Here is a 19,003-nt window from a genome sequence, read left to right on the forward strand (position 1 = left end):
TCGGAAGTGAATGGCATAAGAGGGAAGGAAGACTGAATAATTTTCTGAAAGATATGGTGAAGAAAGAAAGCAGTAGGATTGGTCTAAATAAGGAGGATGCTCAAGACAAGAAGAAGTGGAGAGAGGGATGAAAGTCAGTAGCCCCTCGTAAGAGGAAATATGCTGAGTTTAATAAATGAGGATGATGACGATGATGATGAGTAAATAATGTTTGAGGTAAAGAATATATTGGGATAAATATGAATGAAACTACTAATAATGATAAGACGGGCATCAATTGTGTGTTAAGTATTATTTAACATCGTTTTGGCTTCAATTTTATGATTTGTCCTTTAAACATCGGGACGGACGTAAGGACCGACCACCCAAAAACAACAGCAATAATAAAATAATGATAATAGCTTCAGGCATTTAAATGTTAGTACAAATTGAGTAAGTTTGTTCCAAGAGATATCCTACAACATTAACTATTTGTGCTGTATTGAGCTCTTTGATTTACCTTATAGTCAGGACTACTCAACATTTTTCAAAAATAATGTTATACAATCAGTTAAATAAATAATTATGATAATATTAAGGTAATTGTGGGCTAAACAATATTTGCAGTCTGGCAGATGGCAGAAAAAAAGAATTGAATATGCCTAAAAGAATAAAAAAAAAAACATTTTTCGTAGCAGGCTTGTTTCCATGCCAGCTGGAGAAGAGCTGAATGAGATAGTAGAGGGAGACAACATTAATATTATATCTATTTTGAAATCAATCTCTTTAATTAATTTAAAAAAATTATTTATGCTGTACTCTTGTCCAATATGTTTAATATTCTTCATGCCCCGCATCTACCAATAATTTGTTTTCTCCTGGACTATGTCTCCTTCCTTTCGCAAGATTGATCAATAAAGTGATGTTGAAATAAAAAACTAAATTATTTACTCAAACAAACTGTTCCATTTCCCACGTAGCCTTATTGCATGTACAGGTGAAACCCCCATCTTTATTGGAACATGCAGCATTGGTATCACAAGTATGAGTACCATCAAGACATTCATCCCGATCTAAAATGATATAAAGAAAAACAAATTGATCAACGCGTGTAATCATACCAGTAATAAGTCATGACAGCATGGAATAAATTCAACAACAACAACATCAAAAGGAATAATAACAACAGTTATATAAATATTAATAATAATAACAACAGTTATAATAATAATAATAATAGAAGTGATATCTTGCATATCGTTCATGTCTGGCACATTGCCACTCCTGGCACTATGTTATGATTACCCCGGCTTTAGCCCAGCTAGTGCTCGAACAACATCCACTCATCAAAAAAGAAAAAAAATGTTTCAATTTAAACTGTAGTGCAAAACCATTGTCAAAACCTCCATAACGGACTTTACTTTAACAGTGGCTTTGTCTCTATGTACAATCATTCATTTGCCACACGTGTAACTTTGCACAAAAGAATAGGCACCAATTATCATAAGAATTGCTACATGTATCAGCAACCCAATGGATTAGCTCCTAAACAACATTTAAACCATCAGGATAGAATAATCTTGCACTGAAAAGAGTTAAATAATCTTAAACTCTTTTGTTTATCTCCACCATGCATGCTTAATACTATGAGACACAAGGAGATTATTTGTGTGGCATATAAAAAGATAATAGTCCCATGGAATGACATATACAGGTTTACGTTTATTATTGTGTGTCATTATTTATATCATGTAGAAAGAAATGAAAATAAATTCGCTCAATATAGAGTGACCACTATACTACTACTACGGTAATAACAGAATCAAGGCCTACCTGAACAACCTCTTCCATCTGCTTGGAGCAAGAACTTCTCTCCACAGGAGCAGTCGTATCCTCCTGGGATGTTAATGCAGTTCATTTCGCAAAGATTCTCCCCAATGCATTCATCGATGTCTAAAGGAAATAAGAGGGGTACGTTTAAACAAATCGTCGCTGTTTTCACGAAGTGACGGTAGTGAAAAAAAATTGCATTTACTTTGCGTGACGTTTTTCCTCACTACCGTCACTTCGTGAAAACAAGGACGAAATATTGAATCACATTAAATTTTGCTAATCGTAGAACAAAATTCAAACATAAAATAGAATATAGAATGTACATGTATATTCAATAGATATCACACCGGGAGTTGCTCTGTGAAAAAAGTCATGTACAGTTTTTGTAAGCTCTCTTATACTTATTTAAAATTTCTGTTGATATTTAGATGTAATGGGAACTATCGGCTGCTTTTTAATGGAAAAATGAGCAAGAGTTTCAATAAAATTAATCACATGCGACTGCTTTCAACCAAAAAATTTGATTAGGATCTAGGAGTGAGTTGCACAGATACAAATATAAACATGTATTAGAAGAGAACAATAAATGATGAGAACAGCCATAACAGAAGGTGATACACAATGGTTTGGCTACAAGCCTTTTCCAAGTGTTATACCATGAACTGAGAGGCCCCCGTTGAAATCATAGTTTTTTTTCAGGGGCTCGATCAGCCCAAAGAAAATAGTCACTATGTCATTCACCAGAGATCTTTAATTTTTCGGGTGCCTCAAAAAGAGTGCATGGTATATTCGACAAAAATCTCTCATCAACAAATGAAAAATGAAAAGTATTAGCTATTTAGAAATGCATCTGAAAAAAATTATCCACTGACACCTTAGTCCAAAATACGCAAAATAAGCTCGTGAAGAGTGCTGCCCATTTCACAGTGACTGCAGTGGCAATATCGTGATAGGCCTATCGATTGCTTGGAATGGTAATATAAAAGGCTATACCCCGGTTGACGTCAAGCAAACTCCATTTTGGGCTTCATGGTGGAAGTATATACGTGAGCCATCTGTAGCCAATCCTTGCACTAGGACTTTTTAGAAGTAGAATATATGTGTATACACAGGCAAGTATCTGCTTACTTGGAGCCCTATATATAGTATTGTGGAGTTCAGAACATACAATCCATTGTCACTTGCATTACCCATGTCATTTTACTTCACAAATAGTCTTATCTTAGATCTAGTATGGCTAAAACCTTACAGCGGGACTGCACTACTTGTAGCTACTTGCGCCCTCTATATAACAAACAATGCCTAAGCGATACACGTTGTTCCCCCACGGTTCCCTTTTTCTTAAGTAATTGAGAGCTGATTTGATGACATAACCATCTGTCAGTGATCAAGCAGGGAGGTTTAATCCCTCCTAGCCAAACTAGTGCAGATAGGCTTTAATAAATACTTACATATGGCCTGCAATATATAAGGACAAAATAGGTTGGTATTTTTCATACCTGTGCAGTTGTTTATAGTTGAATTGAATTCATATCCAGTCTGATCACATACACAGATTTCCTCTTCCGTAGAATTAATGCAGACACCAGTGCCACATTCGAGGTCACAACTTTCAGTAACTGCAATATTCAAATGAAAGAATTTCAGATCAAAAATAAAATATTACAGTATTGGGTAGCCACAACTGCTATCATTATCAGCCCCACATTCGTTGCTAGGATACCTCGGTTGAGAGTGTTAACACCTTAAGAAATTGTGTCTGCACAAAAGCCTCATTGATCCCAGTTAAGGGAAAGCCAACCTTTGTAATATTTTTATTTCTATGAGAACAGAAAACTAAGAACAACAAAAAGGTGAAAGTTTGAAATAAATCGGATCAATAAGAAAAATCTGAATATTTGACATATAAAATCGCTACATCTGTTTCAATATGAAATTGTCAAGTTGGTCAGTGAATATTGACATAATCTTAATTTCTGTCGGCCTCGTCAGTTAACTGCCTTCTACATTGGGGTAGTCACTTAAAAAGATATTGTGGGTAGCATATCATTATATTATTTTTGCGAATAGAGTTGGCATAAATATCACAATTGAATGACACGCACCATTAAAACTAAAACAACAACCGCATCAGATCATATATGTTGGAATATTGAGTCATTTTGGTAGTTTGTAACGATATTCCAATTGACTATTACATGAGCTTTGCTACTGCTATGGTGTAAGATGGGGATGACCTCCTACTCAATTATATTTGGGTTTTTCTTTTCAGGAAGGCATATTTAAGGGCCCGATTGATCATATACGGTTCTTCAAATCGGCAACAACAACTTAATTTTTCTTTTAATGCTATATTTTTCAATGCAATGCAGTGTCTCTGGAAACGATATGCAGTATGTGAGGAGGGAATTTGTCCAAAAGTTGGACAAATTTCAAATTTTGATAACAAAACGTAACATGTGTTGCTAATTTAGGAATTATAATGCATATTTGCCCTCCTAAAATCTGTGATATCAAATGCAAATGATCATGCATACTATACTACTACGTTTTCGACTCCTATAATACCTTTTTAATTCAGACCTACTATATTGTGTAACTCAGTATGCGAGCCTATTCACTTTATTACAAGCTATGCTCTTTATTAAGGCTTCCTACATTGTACATTGTATTACCTTGCCTGTCATATCTATATATTTTGAAACTTCTATTTTCCGTACATGTATACTTGATTTGAAATCTTTATTTTTTTGTTGCAATCTACCCTAATACACTTGTATGAACAAAAAAAAAAGTTTTTTTAAAAGTAAATGGGGAACAAATACACTTCACACTTCAACTAAAATTAAAATGGGCACATGGTGTGCATAATTTAGTTTCCCTTCTTATCATGCATGTGGTATACTCGTTACAGCTCTGAATCAAGAGCTGTCCAGCACGTCAAACCACAAAATGAGGGAGGGGGATTTCAAAGGGTTAACAAAAGGAAATACATACCCATGCATGTCTTGTTATCATTCGTAAGAATAAAGCCTGAAAAACAACTGCAGTTGAACCCAGGACTGTCATTAATGCAGCTCTGCTGACAATCGTGAGTTTCCAATGTACATTCATCGATATCTGTGAAAATAGAATAGCAAGAACAATAAGAATAACAATGACAGTTAACAAACATAAAGTAATAATAATTTTTTTATGTTAATAATATGTCTTATTTTACCAAGGGTAGCCTCATCAGTATTTACACTGTTCTCCTTAAGGGACCTGCAATCATTTAAGCCAAGTTACCATGATTGAGGCGCACAAGCACTCAATAAATTTCTGCCGACCAATAATAACATTAAAAACAACAATAATAATGATAACAGTAATATTAATATAAATATAATTTATAGTATCATTATACAATTTATGTTATGTTTCTCTGTATGTTTTTGGTTATCTCTGCCTGGAAATGAATTAAAATAGTACTGCTCCGACTTGAATGGTGATGCGATATGGGCGACATATAGACCATGATTGGTTGATAGTTTGTCACGTGATTGAAGTGCACCAATCATCTCCAAATGCAATTTGTGTATAGCTAGAGTATGTGACGTCACCCTAAAAAATCTACGTGGTATTCTATGCGTTAGCAGCTAAGAAATTTGAAGAAAACAAAGGATAACCTAAAGCACCTATCACGGAACGCAAGTACGCCTTAGCTTTCACGCGGCCCTTGTTCTATGCGAACACAGACACATGCATAGACTAGTCGATTTCTTTGTATCTCTTTGTAAAAGAAATATTTGAACCTCATAGATTGAAGCCAGTACAACTGGGTACCCCTTTCGTCAAGACCAAAAAATGCTTTGGTAATTGAGTGAAGGTTGCAAAAATACAACAGTGGAAATGGCTTCAGTGGACAAGTTTGCATGTAGGTCATTTCTACATGAACATGTGTACAAGGTTTTTGCAACTTGTACCTCTTTCCATAACCAAATAGGTACCAGTTTGGTTTGGGTTGTGGCATCCAAGCGATGTATGAATACCACGCCCATTGTCAGTTCAAACTGGAAGGCTGCCATAGCCCCACACGGCTCACACCCATTATCAATTTCCAGGAATTTCCATCACTTTTTCATAATTAATTATTTTTCCATATATGTAGGTTTTTCCATAATATAGTCTTTATAACTACCTTCACATATGAGTCCACTTCCTTGAAGTCCTTCGTTACATGAGCAGACGAATGATCCATTAGTATTCACACACTGTGCGTCCATATGACAAGGGTTATTGACACATTCATTCTCATCTAGATAAAGATAGATAATGCATTACAGTGAAAATAGTTACGTCTTTCGGATGGTGACGCCAAAGTTTGGTCCCCAGACATAAATCATTATATTGATTTGATAAACGTCTGTAAAAATCCTTACACACCTGTTTATGAAAACCTTTCAAGGGAGACAAGAAAAGAGGTATTCATAGCAAGGGGGTCTTTATGTAAAAGTTACTGTACGACAATGAAGCCTGTATATAAAGACCGCTCAATGGAGACAAGAAAAGTTGTTTTTATAGTGAGGTAGTCTTTAAACGAAACTATTTTTTCAGAAATAGTCATACATTAAGGGTTGCATCATAATTAATTTCAAAGTCTAACATATTTTCCAATCATAAGACAATAAGATGGATTACAATAGATAGATTTGGTACCAAATTTGTAGTCATGAGATTTTGGCCAGAATATTAAAACTTTCCCACAATGACTCAAAAATTAAACTTGCCCATTGAATTGTACAAACAGCACAAATGTATGATTTGAATTCTCATTATTTCATTTTCAGACATTACCATTAGTAGCCAAACTTACCTTTTAATTATAAGACGGTAATACAAAGTTGGTTAGCTTAGATTTGATACCAACATTGTAGACATATGTCAAGTGTTGACCAAAATCTACAAGGACTTTCAAAATTGTACAAAATTCTCAATTTCACCACTCAAATTGTATGGGCAGCACCGCTTCCTTCACCACCCCTGGTCTTCCAACTTCAAAATGCTGTAACACTAATTGTGAATATAACTTAATTAGCAAGCAAATTACTTTGTAACTCAACTTCAAAAATGATACCAAAATGTGTACAGCACCACCTTTTTTGGCAAGCTCATGACACATGTCCTGTTACATAAAGATTTTCCAAGGCATAGTAGAATATATAAAGGCATTATTGTATTGCATAATCATTATATTTTTGGGGCAAAACAGAAGTTGTTATGGGCTGTAATTTTGAGAATCATTGATGTAAGAGAGTATTTTCTTCACCTTCACATTCTCCCTGTAGATTTTGTATGTAGCCGTCGGCACACTGACACTCAAACGATCCGTTTGTGTTGACACACAGAGCTGACATGGTACAGTTATCCTCTTCAGAGGCACACTCGTCGATGTCTAGACAGAAATATCAAAGCATATGTCAATTTATTTTGTGAGGAAAATTTAACGCAAAAAGTAGAATCACAAGATATTGCAAAAGAATGTTACTAAAAACAGGAAAACACCTTCGCAGGCTTTAAAGAGGAATGTTGTAACCTAAGATTTCATTTCTACAGGCTCATTCACAAGCACTTTGTAAAGTGCTTGTACAGAAGCATACTAACTTTCACATTTTTAAAATCCTTATCTATAAACACACATAAATGTGGAGCGCACGAAGGACCATTGTGGTGGGGGGGGGGGGGGGGTGGGAGGAACTACATCAAGCCCCAACATATTAAAAATGCTTCTATGAGCACTTTTCGTCAATGGGAAGGGGGGGGGGTGCAAGGTCCAGTTGTGCATACCTGGATCTACCACTGCTAGAGTTTACAAGTAAACTTAGCTTTGACTTTATTTTTGCATAATAACCTGAAAATATGAATTATTTCTGGCTTTTGAATACAATTAGTCAATTGTAACAAGACACTTACCATAGTGCATTAGCTTGATAACATTACAACAGTTGTCTGTTTTATAAATGTTGACAACCATCCCCAGGACAATTACCCACCTGGAATGTATTCCCTAGGACGATTACCCCTGAGGACAATTACCCCCTAGGACAATTACACACCCAAGGATAATTACACCCCACCCCTAGAAATTAGCCCCCCCAGAACAACCAAAGAAAACCACCCTAAGAATAATTACCCCTCCCCCCACTCCTAAAAATTACACCCTAGGGGGTTATTTTCCAGGGGGGGGGGATTGTCCTGCTGGTAATTGGCCGGGGGTGATTTCCCTGGAGGTAGAACCTTTGACAAGAACAACCTTAACCTAAAGTTTCCCAAATTTGGTTGCAGTTTTAGAGTAAATTATGCAAGGTTACTGGTCATATAAAGAGATTCTTTGTGGGTGAAAAATTACATGCAACCGAAATTCATGATACAAAAGACAATAAGGGATGGGTATAGAAGTGCTGGTGTTTTCTAGGGAAGCATTGTTCATTTTTTGGTAAAATTTAAAATGCAAGCAAAGTATTCACTTAGATATGTAGTGGTACACTGCTTTAGGTTTTTTAAGATGATGTACACGTAAACTCTAATGTTATAACACAGAGCTCAGTGAATGTGCGTAGAACCTTTGTTGAACTCAGTTGCCATTCATTTACATGTAAAAAGACTGTGGCGGCTTAGCACGTCACATCTGAATGAGCATCAAGAGTAAAATATTATATCCATGAAGTCTTTTATGACTTACCGAAGCATGTGATTCCATTTCCAACATATCCTTCATTGCAGGTGCAGAAGTAGCTCCCAGGATTATTCTCACATGTCGCATCATCACTGCAATCATCTCTATTAGTGAAGCACTCATTAGCATCCTCACAGTAGGTACCGTTGCCGACCCAGCCTCCATCACACGCACATGAGAAACTACCACGTGAATTAACACAAGTCGCCTGTGAGGCGCAGTCATTTAGAGATTCGTCCAGACATTCATTCATATCTTGAATAGAGAAAAGAAATAGAAGGTGACATCAAGGTCAGGGTTGTGGTGAGCACCATTTTTCTTTCTTTCTTGCCCCCGAAAAATTGAAAAATCGTGCCCACCGATATTTCGCTCAGTGGGGGAAGGGGGGGGGGGGTGTAATGAGCACTAAATTTCAACCCCCGTTCCTCTTAATTTACTCTTTCCTAACAATGCCAGAATATCCAACCACCATTGTGCGGGTAAGCCTGAATCCAATGACTGGGGTAATAATATACTTATCTGTAAAGCGCTTTGAGAGGGCCTGCGGTCCTGAAAAGCACTGTATAAGAACAAGCTATTATTATTATAATTATTCCTCTTTTCCACAAATGCAAGATTGTACAGTTTGCAGTGGGCTGTAGACAGTCTATTCATACATATTGCATATACCGGACTGCAGCTAAGTGTTTTGTTCAAGCACGGTCACCTTATCAAACAGTGCAAGCTAGGGATTAATTGCTTTGTGTGTGAATCACGACCAAACAATACTGAGCATGGTCAATACATATCCACCCGCGTTCTGCCCACGCAAATGTGGAAGTTTATCATGGCCGGTACTGTACCTGTACAAGTGGTTCCATCTCCTACGTAACCCTCATTACACGTGCATATGAAAGAGCCTTCATTGTTTCCACACGTTGCATCTGCATCGCATGGGCTGTCCACCGTGCATTCATCAATATCTGGGAATAAAGACAATCATAAGCTTAAAATCTTCATCATCATAACAAAATAAGTTTTTACAAATCAGGGTGTTTGTTAGAGAGTATTAGCTAAAAAGCCATCAAATGGCAATTTGTTGTATGTGCCTGAACGTGCAATAAAGAGCATCCTCTTTTAGCATGTTAAAGTGTACGTCATACAATTGTTTGTATTGCCTTAGCCGCATGGATCCGACATGGAAAGCTTGATGGCTTGAACAAACCCCCAAGAGATGAGATATTGAATGAATATCGTTCTGTATGAAATATATATTTATCAAAAGTCAGAAGTTCCCTAGTGCAATTTTTCTTCAATGTCAGCAGAACTTCACTCAGGAATGTCTGAATTTGTCTTTGTCTTCATACATTGTGTTATACTGATCGAACTCGGAGCATTCAATATTTGTAGCTATACAGCTACATGTACTACTATGTAAATATATAGCTCTTCTGCCTTTTGGTGAACAGAACAGAATCATCATGCTTTTAATACTCATTATTATTATTATCATTATTATTGTTATTATTATCATTACCATGATTATTATTATAACCAAAATCATCATTATCATTACTATCATTTCTTTCATTATCATTATTATCATTATTCCCATTATTATTATCATCATTGTGATAATTATCATGATTATTATTATAACAAAAATTATCATCCTGATTGTCATTATTACTATTTTTTATACTATTCATATCATCATTATTATCATTATAAGTGACATTACTGACCTTCACAATTGACGTTATCATTTGTAATTGGAGAAAATCCGACTTCGCAATAGCATTGATAGGACCCGATGGTATTATTACAAAGACTGTTGTTTTGGCAACCGTGTGTACCCAATATGCACTCGTCAATATCTGAAAATAAATAAAGATTTCAATTTCTGATACAACTCATATGAATGTCTTATGTGACTGAAGCCACTTTGAGATGTGAAGCGCGGTCAAGCGCAGCGTTTTTAAAATTTATTTAGCATTTATTTATTCATCTTCAATAGGTAAACTCTTACTTTTAAACTTTTGTAGAAATTTTTATCTTAACAAATGAATGAAATGAATACATGTCATAATGAAAGAAATGATTATCTAAATGTACATATCCAGTTAACAACTAAGTTGTTCATACCATTAATATGCTTTTGCAATTTTGTTTAAAGGGATCTGGTAACTTTGTCTCAGATCCTTAAACTAAATCCTTGATTTAGCTCATGCTGCAATCATAATTATAAACCTTTAGGTCATTCAGGAATCCCATGACTTTTACAAGCTGATCGCCTGTCCGATTATCAAGATATATTAATGATTGAAAATCGAAATTTAGTTTCACGTTTTCCTAACAGTTTTCATAACACTACAGTCTATTGGGGAAAATGAGTATGGTAAAACCGGTCACTCAAAGATCTTTAATTTTTTGAGGCACTTCATGATCATTTTGAAGTGCATTTTTTTATGGCTTCAATATTACACCACATCACAGACACTGATAACAAGTAGGGCCGTGTATTTTAGATTTAACATTGTTAAACAATGCCTTAATAGATTTGTCAAAATTTACATATTTCTTGAGAATGTGACATATTAAGCTTATATCTTTTCAACAATGGCTCTAGTCCTAGTCCTTTCATTCATGAGTTACGAAACACACACACAATCCAAAAAAAAAAAAAAATGTAGGGTATAGTTGTTACGAACATGTATCAGCTGTGGTGATGAGTGCGTTGCAATTAGGCTTTATATAAGGGGCAGTCTAAGGTATAGCATATATGTTAACAAGTTTCTGTGAATTGCATTATGAAACTGTGCACATAAATTGACATAAACATAATAATAGTCACATTTGTAAAGCGCTTAATAAAATGTTTCTAAGAGCTTTATTATTACCTGTGTCATTGGGTTCAATGGATCATCATTGTTATTATCATTTTCATTAATACTATTAATTATATTGTTATTATCATCATCATTACTATTAGGCTTATAATTATTATTGTTTTTATTATCATTATTGTTATCACCCTTAATTGATATTTATTAATATCATTACCATATCAATCGAAAGATACTTACCATTACACCTTCTTTGGTCCATATCAAGTGTAAAGCTATCATTACATGAGCAATCATATCCATTAAGTCTGTTATGACAGTTCTGATCACATTCATTAAGTGTGTCATTTGCACACTCGTCAACATCTAGACAAAAATCAGCATAATACAATGTCATCTAAAAGCACACAATAAACTGTCCGTTACATGAAACTTTTGGGAATAAAATCTCCATTACTCAAAGATAAAGTTGAGTTTTTGTCATGCAGTTACCTGTACATTATGCAAGAAACTGTTTAGAAGCAACAGTGAAATATCAATAAAGTACTACATAATAAATGCTGCATGCAGTGATGTTTTGGAATCCATCAAAATAACAAGAAATGTACTGGCAAATTGCTTTTAGATTACATTATTATTATTATCATCATCATCATTATTAATGTAATTATCATTAGTATTATCTTTATTGCTATATCATCATTATTAATATTATATTATTATCAAGATAGTGATTATCATTATCATTGTTATTATTTATAGTTACTATCATCATTGTTATTGATATTGTAATTATTATTCTCATCATTATCATTATTATTAATATTATTATTATCTTAGTAAGCAAGTTCGTAATTGCATACTGCGCATGCGCCAAATTCGGGCACAAACTTTTCCAGAAGTCAATTGAACATCAAGAGAGCCAAAAGAGGATATGTGATTTGCTTGTGTGCTGGCCTTTCCGTTGTGAATGATCACATCCGTCACCAAAAGTCATAACTGAAAGTCGGTATCAGTTCTTTATAGTAAACTTTACTTGGAATCTGATCATCAGTAAAGTATTATCCCCAGGACTTGGATCCATGGACCCTTTTTACTCTGAATTTTTTTTTCTTACCTTCCAAAATTGTATCCACCAAAGCGAGCGTCAAGTCAATTTATCTAATAGGCCTATTAAAGTCCTTCACTAAATAAAGTTATAAGTCACATGTATTTAGTCAAGCATTGATTAGGCTGAATGAATGAAAATTACATTATATCTTGAACGATTATTGAAGACGAAATATTACTTTTATTACATTTAAAAAAAACTTTGTGATCCGAGTCCCCCTCTATGAGAAATTTGATTTGACGGTCCACAAGCGTATATCATCTTTTGAAGGAGCCTCCCCAGCCCATTTTAACAACTCTCATAGGAATTTTTGATGAAATAGAAAGCAAGGCGAACAGTCGGTAAAACAGTAAACAGTGAAGGACGAACACACGCACAATTTTTCACATAGCCCTATGTTCACTACAGAGAGCGTGCTAGTGAACGGATGAGTAAGCTTCGGAATATGTTCATTTGACCTATGACATATTGACGTTATACGACTCCAGTGGTTAATTACGAACTCGCTTATTTGTATCATTATGATTATTACTGTTACTATTGTGGTAAACAGAGGCATACCAAAGCAAGTTAATCCATCTCCTGTAAGAGACGGTGGGCATGGTCCACACACCGGCATAAGTGAAGGTGGCGGCTCGTCAGAGCAGAAAACACCTTCATAACAAGGGGAACCTTGACAAGAGTCGAAGTCTACACCACAGTGATCACCTGACCAGCCAACCTCGCATGTACATGTGACAACCTGTAACACAGTCATTGAATTCAATCCATTGATGTTTTATTAACAAGAAAATAAGTATGTTAACTATGCACATAATTGTAGTCCAAAGTCACTCAGAAGAAGTAAAAAAAAAAAAAAATGGACACTCTTGATTAAAATTTTCACATAATAAAACATTTAACAAATTCCTATTCAAATGTTAATGAACATGTGGATATGTGTGGCATTCTTGTTCAGCAAAGAAGAGCTCTGGATGTACGTCAACTGAAGTCTCATTCCTGCATAGTTTGGCAAGCACGGTCAAGATGCCCTCCCTTTTCACCTAAGATCCTAAATGATAACAATTTGAATGACCAGATGCCCATTTTTTTACATTATCATTCAGCGACTTATTTATTGTTAATTGTGTATGCTCACTCATGCATGAATGGTATGATTATAGATGTATATCATCTTAAAGAGGATTAATTCATTAATTTTAGTTTATGAAAGCAAGGTATATATTAAATACTTTTTTGAGAATCTTAACTATCAAGAGTATCCCATTTTTTTCTTCTTAGTGCAATATCATATTTAATATTTAAAATGGATACAAAATTTTAAACAAAATGTACATATCAAAGCCATAAATTAAAAAGTAGATAAACTTTAAGAAAACAAATTATAAAACATGCAATAGATTGGTAATTAGTTAAGAAACGTATTGTGCAAATCAAACTAAAGCGAGAATGAAAAATATTAAAATATCATGTATGAATAGAAGTGCTAAAAACATTCTGACAGTACTAGCTGTTAGCTATTTTTCCGTACCGATTTACAACACCATAGTCTGTATTTTGGTAAAACACACTCATAAAGAACTCAGGGAATAAACCCAAGGTAACTTCAATTGCTTTTGTGCCACCTTTTGATACATGTGCTCAAAGATTACAATGGATTGTTACATAATCCAAGCATGATTTCTAAAAAGAGCAGTAAGGTGATTATTTGTAAGTCTCTGTGACTGTGTTATGCATGGAGATATGGAGTTCTTTACTACTTTTTTTTTGCGGAATAAAAGTGTTGCTGTAAAAATAGGGCATAGTGATGATGCAAATTACTTGCTTGAGAAAACATTGACGAGGTTGATGAAATCATAAAGATGAAACATTGGTATTGGTACACCAACAGAAATCACAAGCTGCGTTTTTAAAAATATGTATATTTGTTTGATTTTCAAAACTATTTCAAAAAAAAAAAAAGTTCATTCATATTTTCAAGATCTAAGTTTGCTGCTACTAACAGTAAATGATTGTTTATATAATTTTGTCAATATTTTCCAGTAATTCCATATTTCTACTCACGGTAAAGCCATTGTTGTTGAGATCCTGATTTGCTGCTAAGATGTCAAAGTTGCATACTCCATCATTGGAACACTGACACACTCTGACCTTGTAAGCTAGTAAAGAACTCGCCCCAAAATCATCGGTTGCTACGATCTCAATCATAGAAACATCTAAGCTTGGAGGAGTCCATGTGAACAATCCAGTATCTGCAACAGTCAAAGAATATAATAATAATAATAATAATGATAATAATAATAACATATGTAATAACAACAATGACATGCAATGCGAATCTATCCTCTAGTAGTGGCAGCGATTTTTGTGTCATCCTTATGTTCGAAGGAGGGACAAAGATCCCCTCTTCCCCTCCTTGCATGAAACAAAAGGATGACGTAGAGATCACCACTAGTGGCTCAGACTATTGTCAAGACTAGGAGCAGCATCACCAGAACAATATGTGTGTAGATTAAAGTATAATGCATCTCTATAGAAAATTTGAAAGATATCTGTCAGGAAAAGTGGCAGTTAGAGCTGCGCACAGAAGACAGCTACCAAATACGACCTTTGACCCTATTACAGACGGAACACAGGTGACAGCATCACCAAACACTGAAGATTTGTAGAATTTACTAAGACACACCTCCATACAAAATTTGACAGAAATCTGTCAAGAAATGCATGTGGCAGTTAGAGTGCATAAAAAACATATGACCTTTGGCCCTATAAGGGATTGAACAATGAAGGCAACGTCGCCTAAAAATGTAGATCTACATATTGTATCAAGACCAAATAACCAATGTTTTGTTTCTTGTACCTAGTCACGAAATTAGTGATTTTGGGGCTGATATGCAAAGACAAAAGGTCATGTGATTTTGTAACGGAGGGTCCGGTTTTTGAAAATGTGTTTAGAAAGTTGCGCAAAACTCTAAAGAAAAAGTCAGGAAGTGGCACCATGAAATATGTAAGTATTAAGAAGTAATCAGGAAAGTAGAGAGGGGGGGGGGGGGGGGGGAATCAGCCTCCCAGCCCTTTTAGAGTTAGGATTCTGGAGAAAGACGAACAACCACCCTGGCCTGATTAGGGTTAATGTGCTCACAAATTACCCAAGATTCTAGCTACTTTAGGCTCCCGATATTTGGTGCTCACAGCATTCAAGGAATTCCTTCCTACCAATTAATAGACTTCAATGATTATTTTCAATGAAATTACTCTTTGTATGATCATCAAAGCTTTACTGCTCATGTTCGATTTGTAATTGTCATCAGAGCATACTGGATTAAAAGATTAATATTAAACGTCACTAAAAATCGACAATAAACTGCAACGTACTTTGGTCTATGGTTGCGCCAGGCAGAGCACCCTGCAATGAATACTGCACAACATCTCCGTCATTTGGATCTGAAGCTGTTATTTGTAAGGTGACTGTTTGGTTAACAGTAACACGCAGTATACCACTCTCTGACAGTGCGTCTGTCGAACTGGTCTCAATGACAGATGTGATGTTAGGTGGGAAGTTATCTATAAATTGAATAAAATAATAATTATAACAAGATTAATAATAATAACAATAACCAAAATAATAATATTAATAATATTCAAAACAATAATAATGATAGTAATGATCATAATAAAAGTAAAATGTATATTAATGGAAATAATGATAATAATAATAAGAATATCATTTTATTTCTAAAGTGTGTTTTCATATGATACATAGCACATTTACATTAACATATTACTGTACTAGTGTATTTTGCATGATGTTTCGTTTTCGGTAAAGGGGGGGGGGGGGGGTGTTTAGAAATTTGAAACAGAGTTACCAAACATGCTGTCCAAACAGCATTAATTTGTACTACAAATTCATTTGAATTTATTAGGATTCATTTTCTTTTAAATGAAGAAAATGACAACAAACTGTAACTTACTTAAATCAGATAGCAGTATATCAAAAGCATTGTTAGAAGACAATGTATCTAAACCAACAGATGGATCAACTGCTAGGGAATCAAAGAGGCATGCTTCACTATCCCCACAAAACGCTAAAGCTTGTGCTGCCAACTCCGGATCTGCCTCAATCAGCTCAAAGAGGAAGGGAGGGACGTAGGAAGGATCGTTATAATGACTCCAATCCCGATCACCATAATCGAAAAGAGATTCACTAGGTGAGATCATCCCTTCAGAGAAAAGAAACAAATTCAAAATAAATGGTTAAAGTGAAATCTATAGGGAGACAAGAAAGTGGTCTTTATAGGCAGATGGTCTTTAGAGACAGACTTAACTCTGTTTCGTTGACAATCAGCCATGCATGAAATCTTTCGTCTATGGCTGATCGTCAATGAAACGAATTTCAGTCTTTTGTCAATTCTATTTGTTGCTACGGTAGGCACCCAGTGAAAACAAATTTGTTTCAAGAAATTATGGAAATGCAAGCATTACTTTAAACAAACAGAACTTTGTTATTCCTAGCTCATTGATTGAGGTGTCATATGAAAGGACAGAAAATGAACTTTCTACAAATGTGATTTTCTCTTGGAATTTCAGATACCGCCCGCCAAATGACTTTTTGGTTTCCTTTCTTCAAATGTAATTCAATCGCTCATTACAAATATGTGTCATTTATTAATTATAATCGTGATTAAGTTATGAACAAAACATTGATATGTCTCAGATTCGTTTTTTCTAGGGCGCACTGTATATTGTGAACTATCTGTATCATTAAAAGGAGCAATTAATAGTTCACTAGTTCAGGACACAACATATGGTGATATGTAAGGCATGCTAAAACAGGAATTTGGGAAATAAGTTTTGTGTGTTTTGGAAGAATGTTGAATCAAGCAAAACCCTTTCGCACAATTAATCTTAAAAGAAAGGAAAGTAACTCACAACTTTGTCCAAACTCAAAGATATCTCTCTCCGTCAGGTTTCTCTCAGCCGTATCCATGATGATGGTTCCGTCCCGGTATTGGAAATCATCATTCTTATCACCATTCATGAGGCCTAAACAAAATTTAAAAAAATTAAAAGAATGCAATGATAACAAAATTTATAATTTAATAATGATAGTAGCATTAATAAAAATAACAGTAGTAATAATCATAATAGAAATAATACTCATAATAAAACTAATAATAATAATAAATAAAAATGATAATAATAATAATAATGATAATAATAATGATGATAATAATCACCATAAATATAGTACTCATAGTAAATAATAACTATGATTATTATAACTAGTAATAATAATGATACTTAATATTAACACCATAATTTTTAATAATTTCATTATTTTAATTATTATTACACTACTAACCAAATAGACCATTTCCAATCCCTCCAGTAGCGTATTCTCGAGGAACAAAACTATTTCCTAGTAATATTCCAGCTCTGAAAACCACACGAAGTCCGGAGCTAGGTATGTCTGGTAGTTTAAAGGTAACGATGATAGCAGTTTCACTTTCTGCCGCCTCATCATCACTGTATAGACTGAAAGTTGGGTCAGCGGAATCGTAGCCATCTGCATGAAGAAATACATTAATCTCTTAAAAAGAATTCTGATAGAGCAATTTCATCCACAAGTGAATAGTCTCTTGGTATGTTACTGATCTTACACAAAAGAACCGGCCATAAACAGTCAAAGCAAGAAATGTTCATTTGGGATGAAATAAATTGGTCATACAGTGCATGTTGTACGGGACACAGTGCATGTTATCGCTCTATATGTATATCATTTCAAAATAAAGGCTCCTCCCATGAAAACAGATAATCAAAACAGATATTGTTAGTGACAACGATGTGACACATAGTACACTCCAAAACAAGTTTCCTGTATTTATCAGGTATCTACATGTATATCAAAGCATATTTACAATTTCTTTAATAAAGAGGTGAGGAAAAAGAATAATCATTTATATTTTCATTTTATAGTGGGTATGTACATTTGTATATACATGTAACCCTCCTGCATCTAATGTATGTTAATTATGCATTCAATATATTTGTTTTAGTTCATATATTTTCTGTATAAAATTATGTACACTTGAAATATTTTATCAAGCCATATTATGTTCATGAAAATGTATGGTGAAAAAGAAAGAAAAAAAGATGCAGAAACCAATAAATCAAATAAAATCAAAGCAATAGTACCGTGAAAGGCCTGTTTACTAATTCTATGAATGCTTCTTGAACAAAATTGCTCTTGACAACTAAAAAGAGAAACATGTATACATTGAAATACATTAGTACACGGGCCTATCACATGTACCAGCAGTACCTGCTTCAAGAGATGTTATATCGACCGACGTCTGGTTGACTGAGAGTAGCAGCTCTGTTCTATCATCATTTAAAGTAAATGATACCTATAAAGATAAACCCAAATCATGTAATTCAATCATCTTCATCTTCATTATCACCAGGCCAAAGTCTGGGTACAATGTGTTTCCTCCTGTACAGGCTCTTTTGCAGCTCATTCTTAGTGATATTCATATTTGA

The 19,003-nt window shown here is 34.6% G+C and overlaps 1 protein-coding gene across 2 annotated transcripts in view; it reads right to left on the reverse strand.

Moving 5' to 3' along the window:
* LOC115925381 (mucin-like protein) overlaps positions 1-19,003 on the reverse strand; it is a 34,812-nt gene that overhangs the window by 1,585 nt on the left and 14,224 nt on the right. For both annotated transcript variants that reach the window (XM_030989102.1, XM_030989103.1), the window contains 17 exons: positions 18,786-18,870; positions 17,826-18,029; positions 17,393-17,506; positions 16,435-16,683; positions 15,839-16,027; positions 14,528-14,715; positions 13,025-13,205; positions 11,593-11,718; positions 10,252-10,383; positions 9,370-9,489; positions 8,534-8,782; positions 7,121-7,246; positions 5,993-6,109; positions 4,810-4,932; positions 3,312-3,431; positions 1,813-1,932; positions 931-1,052 (listed from right to left, as the gene is read on the reverse strand). In XM_030989102.1, coding sequence (XP_030844962.1) covers positions 931-1,052; positions 1,813-1,932; positions 3,312-3,431; positions 4,810-4,932; positions 5,993-6,109; positions 7,121-7,246; positions 8,534-8,782; positions 9,370-9,489; positions 10,252-10,383; positions 11,593-11,718; positions 13,025-13,205; positions 14,528-14,715; positions 15,839-16,027; positions 16,435-16,683; positions 17,393-17,506; positions 17,826-18,029; positions 18,786-18,870 — 2,565 coding nt within the window. The remainder of the gene's footprint in view (positions 1-930; positions 1,053-1,812; positions 1,933-3,311; positions 3,432-4,809; positions 4,933-5,992; positions 6,110-7,120; positions 7,247-8,533; positions 8,783-9,369; positions 9,490-10,251; positions 10,384-11,592; positions 11,719-13,024; positions 13,206-14,527; positions 14,716-15,838; positions 16,028-16,434; positions 16,684-17,392; positions 17,507-17,825; positions 18,030-18,785; positions 18,871-19,003) is intronic.

Source organism: Strongylocentrotus purpuratus, unplaced genomic scaffold (genome assembly GCF_000002235.5).
Source record: "Strongylocentrotus purpuratus isolate Spur 01 unplaced genomic scaffold, Spur_5.0 spur5_scaffold_18, whole genome shotgun sequence".
NCBI classification, from domain to species: domain Eukaryota; kingdom Metazoa; phylum Echinodermata; class Echinoidea; order Camarodonta; family Strongylocentrotidae; genus Strongylocentrotus; species Strongylocentrotus purpuratus.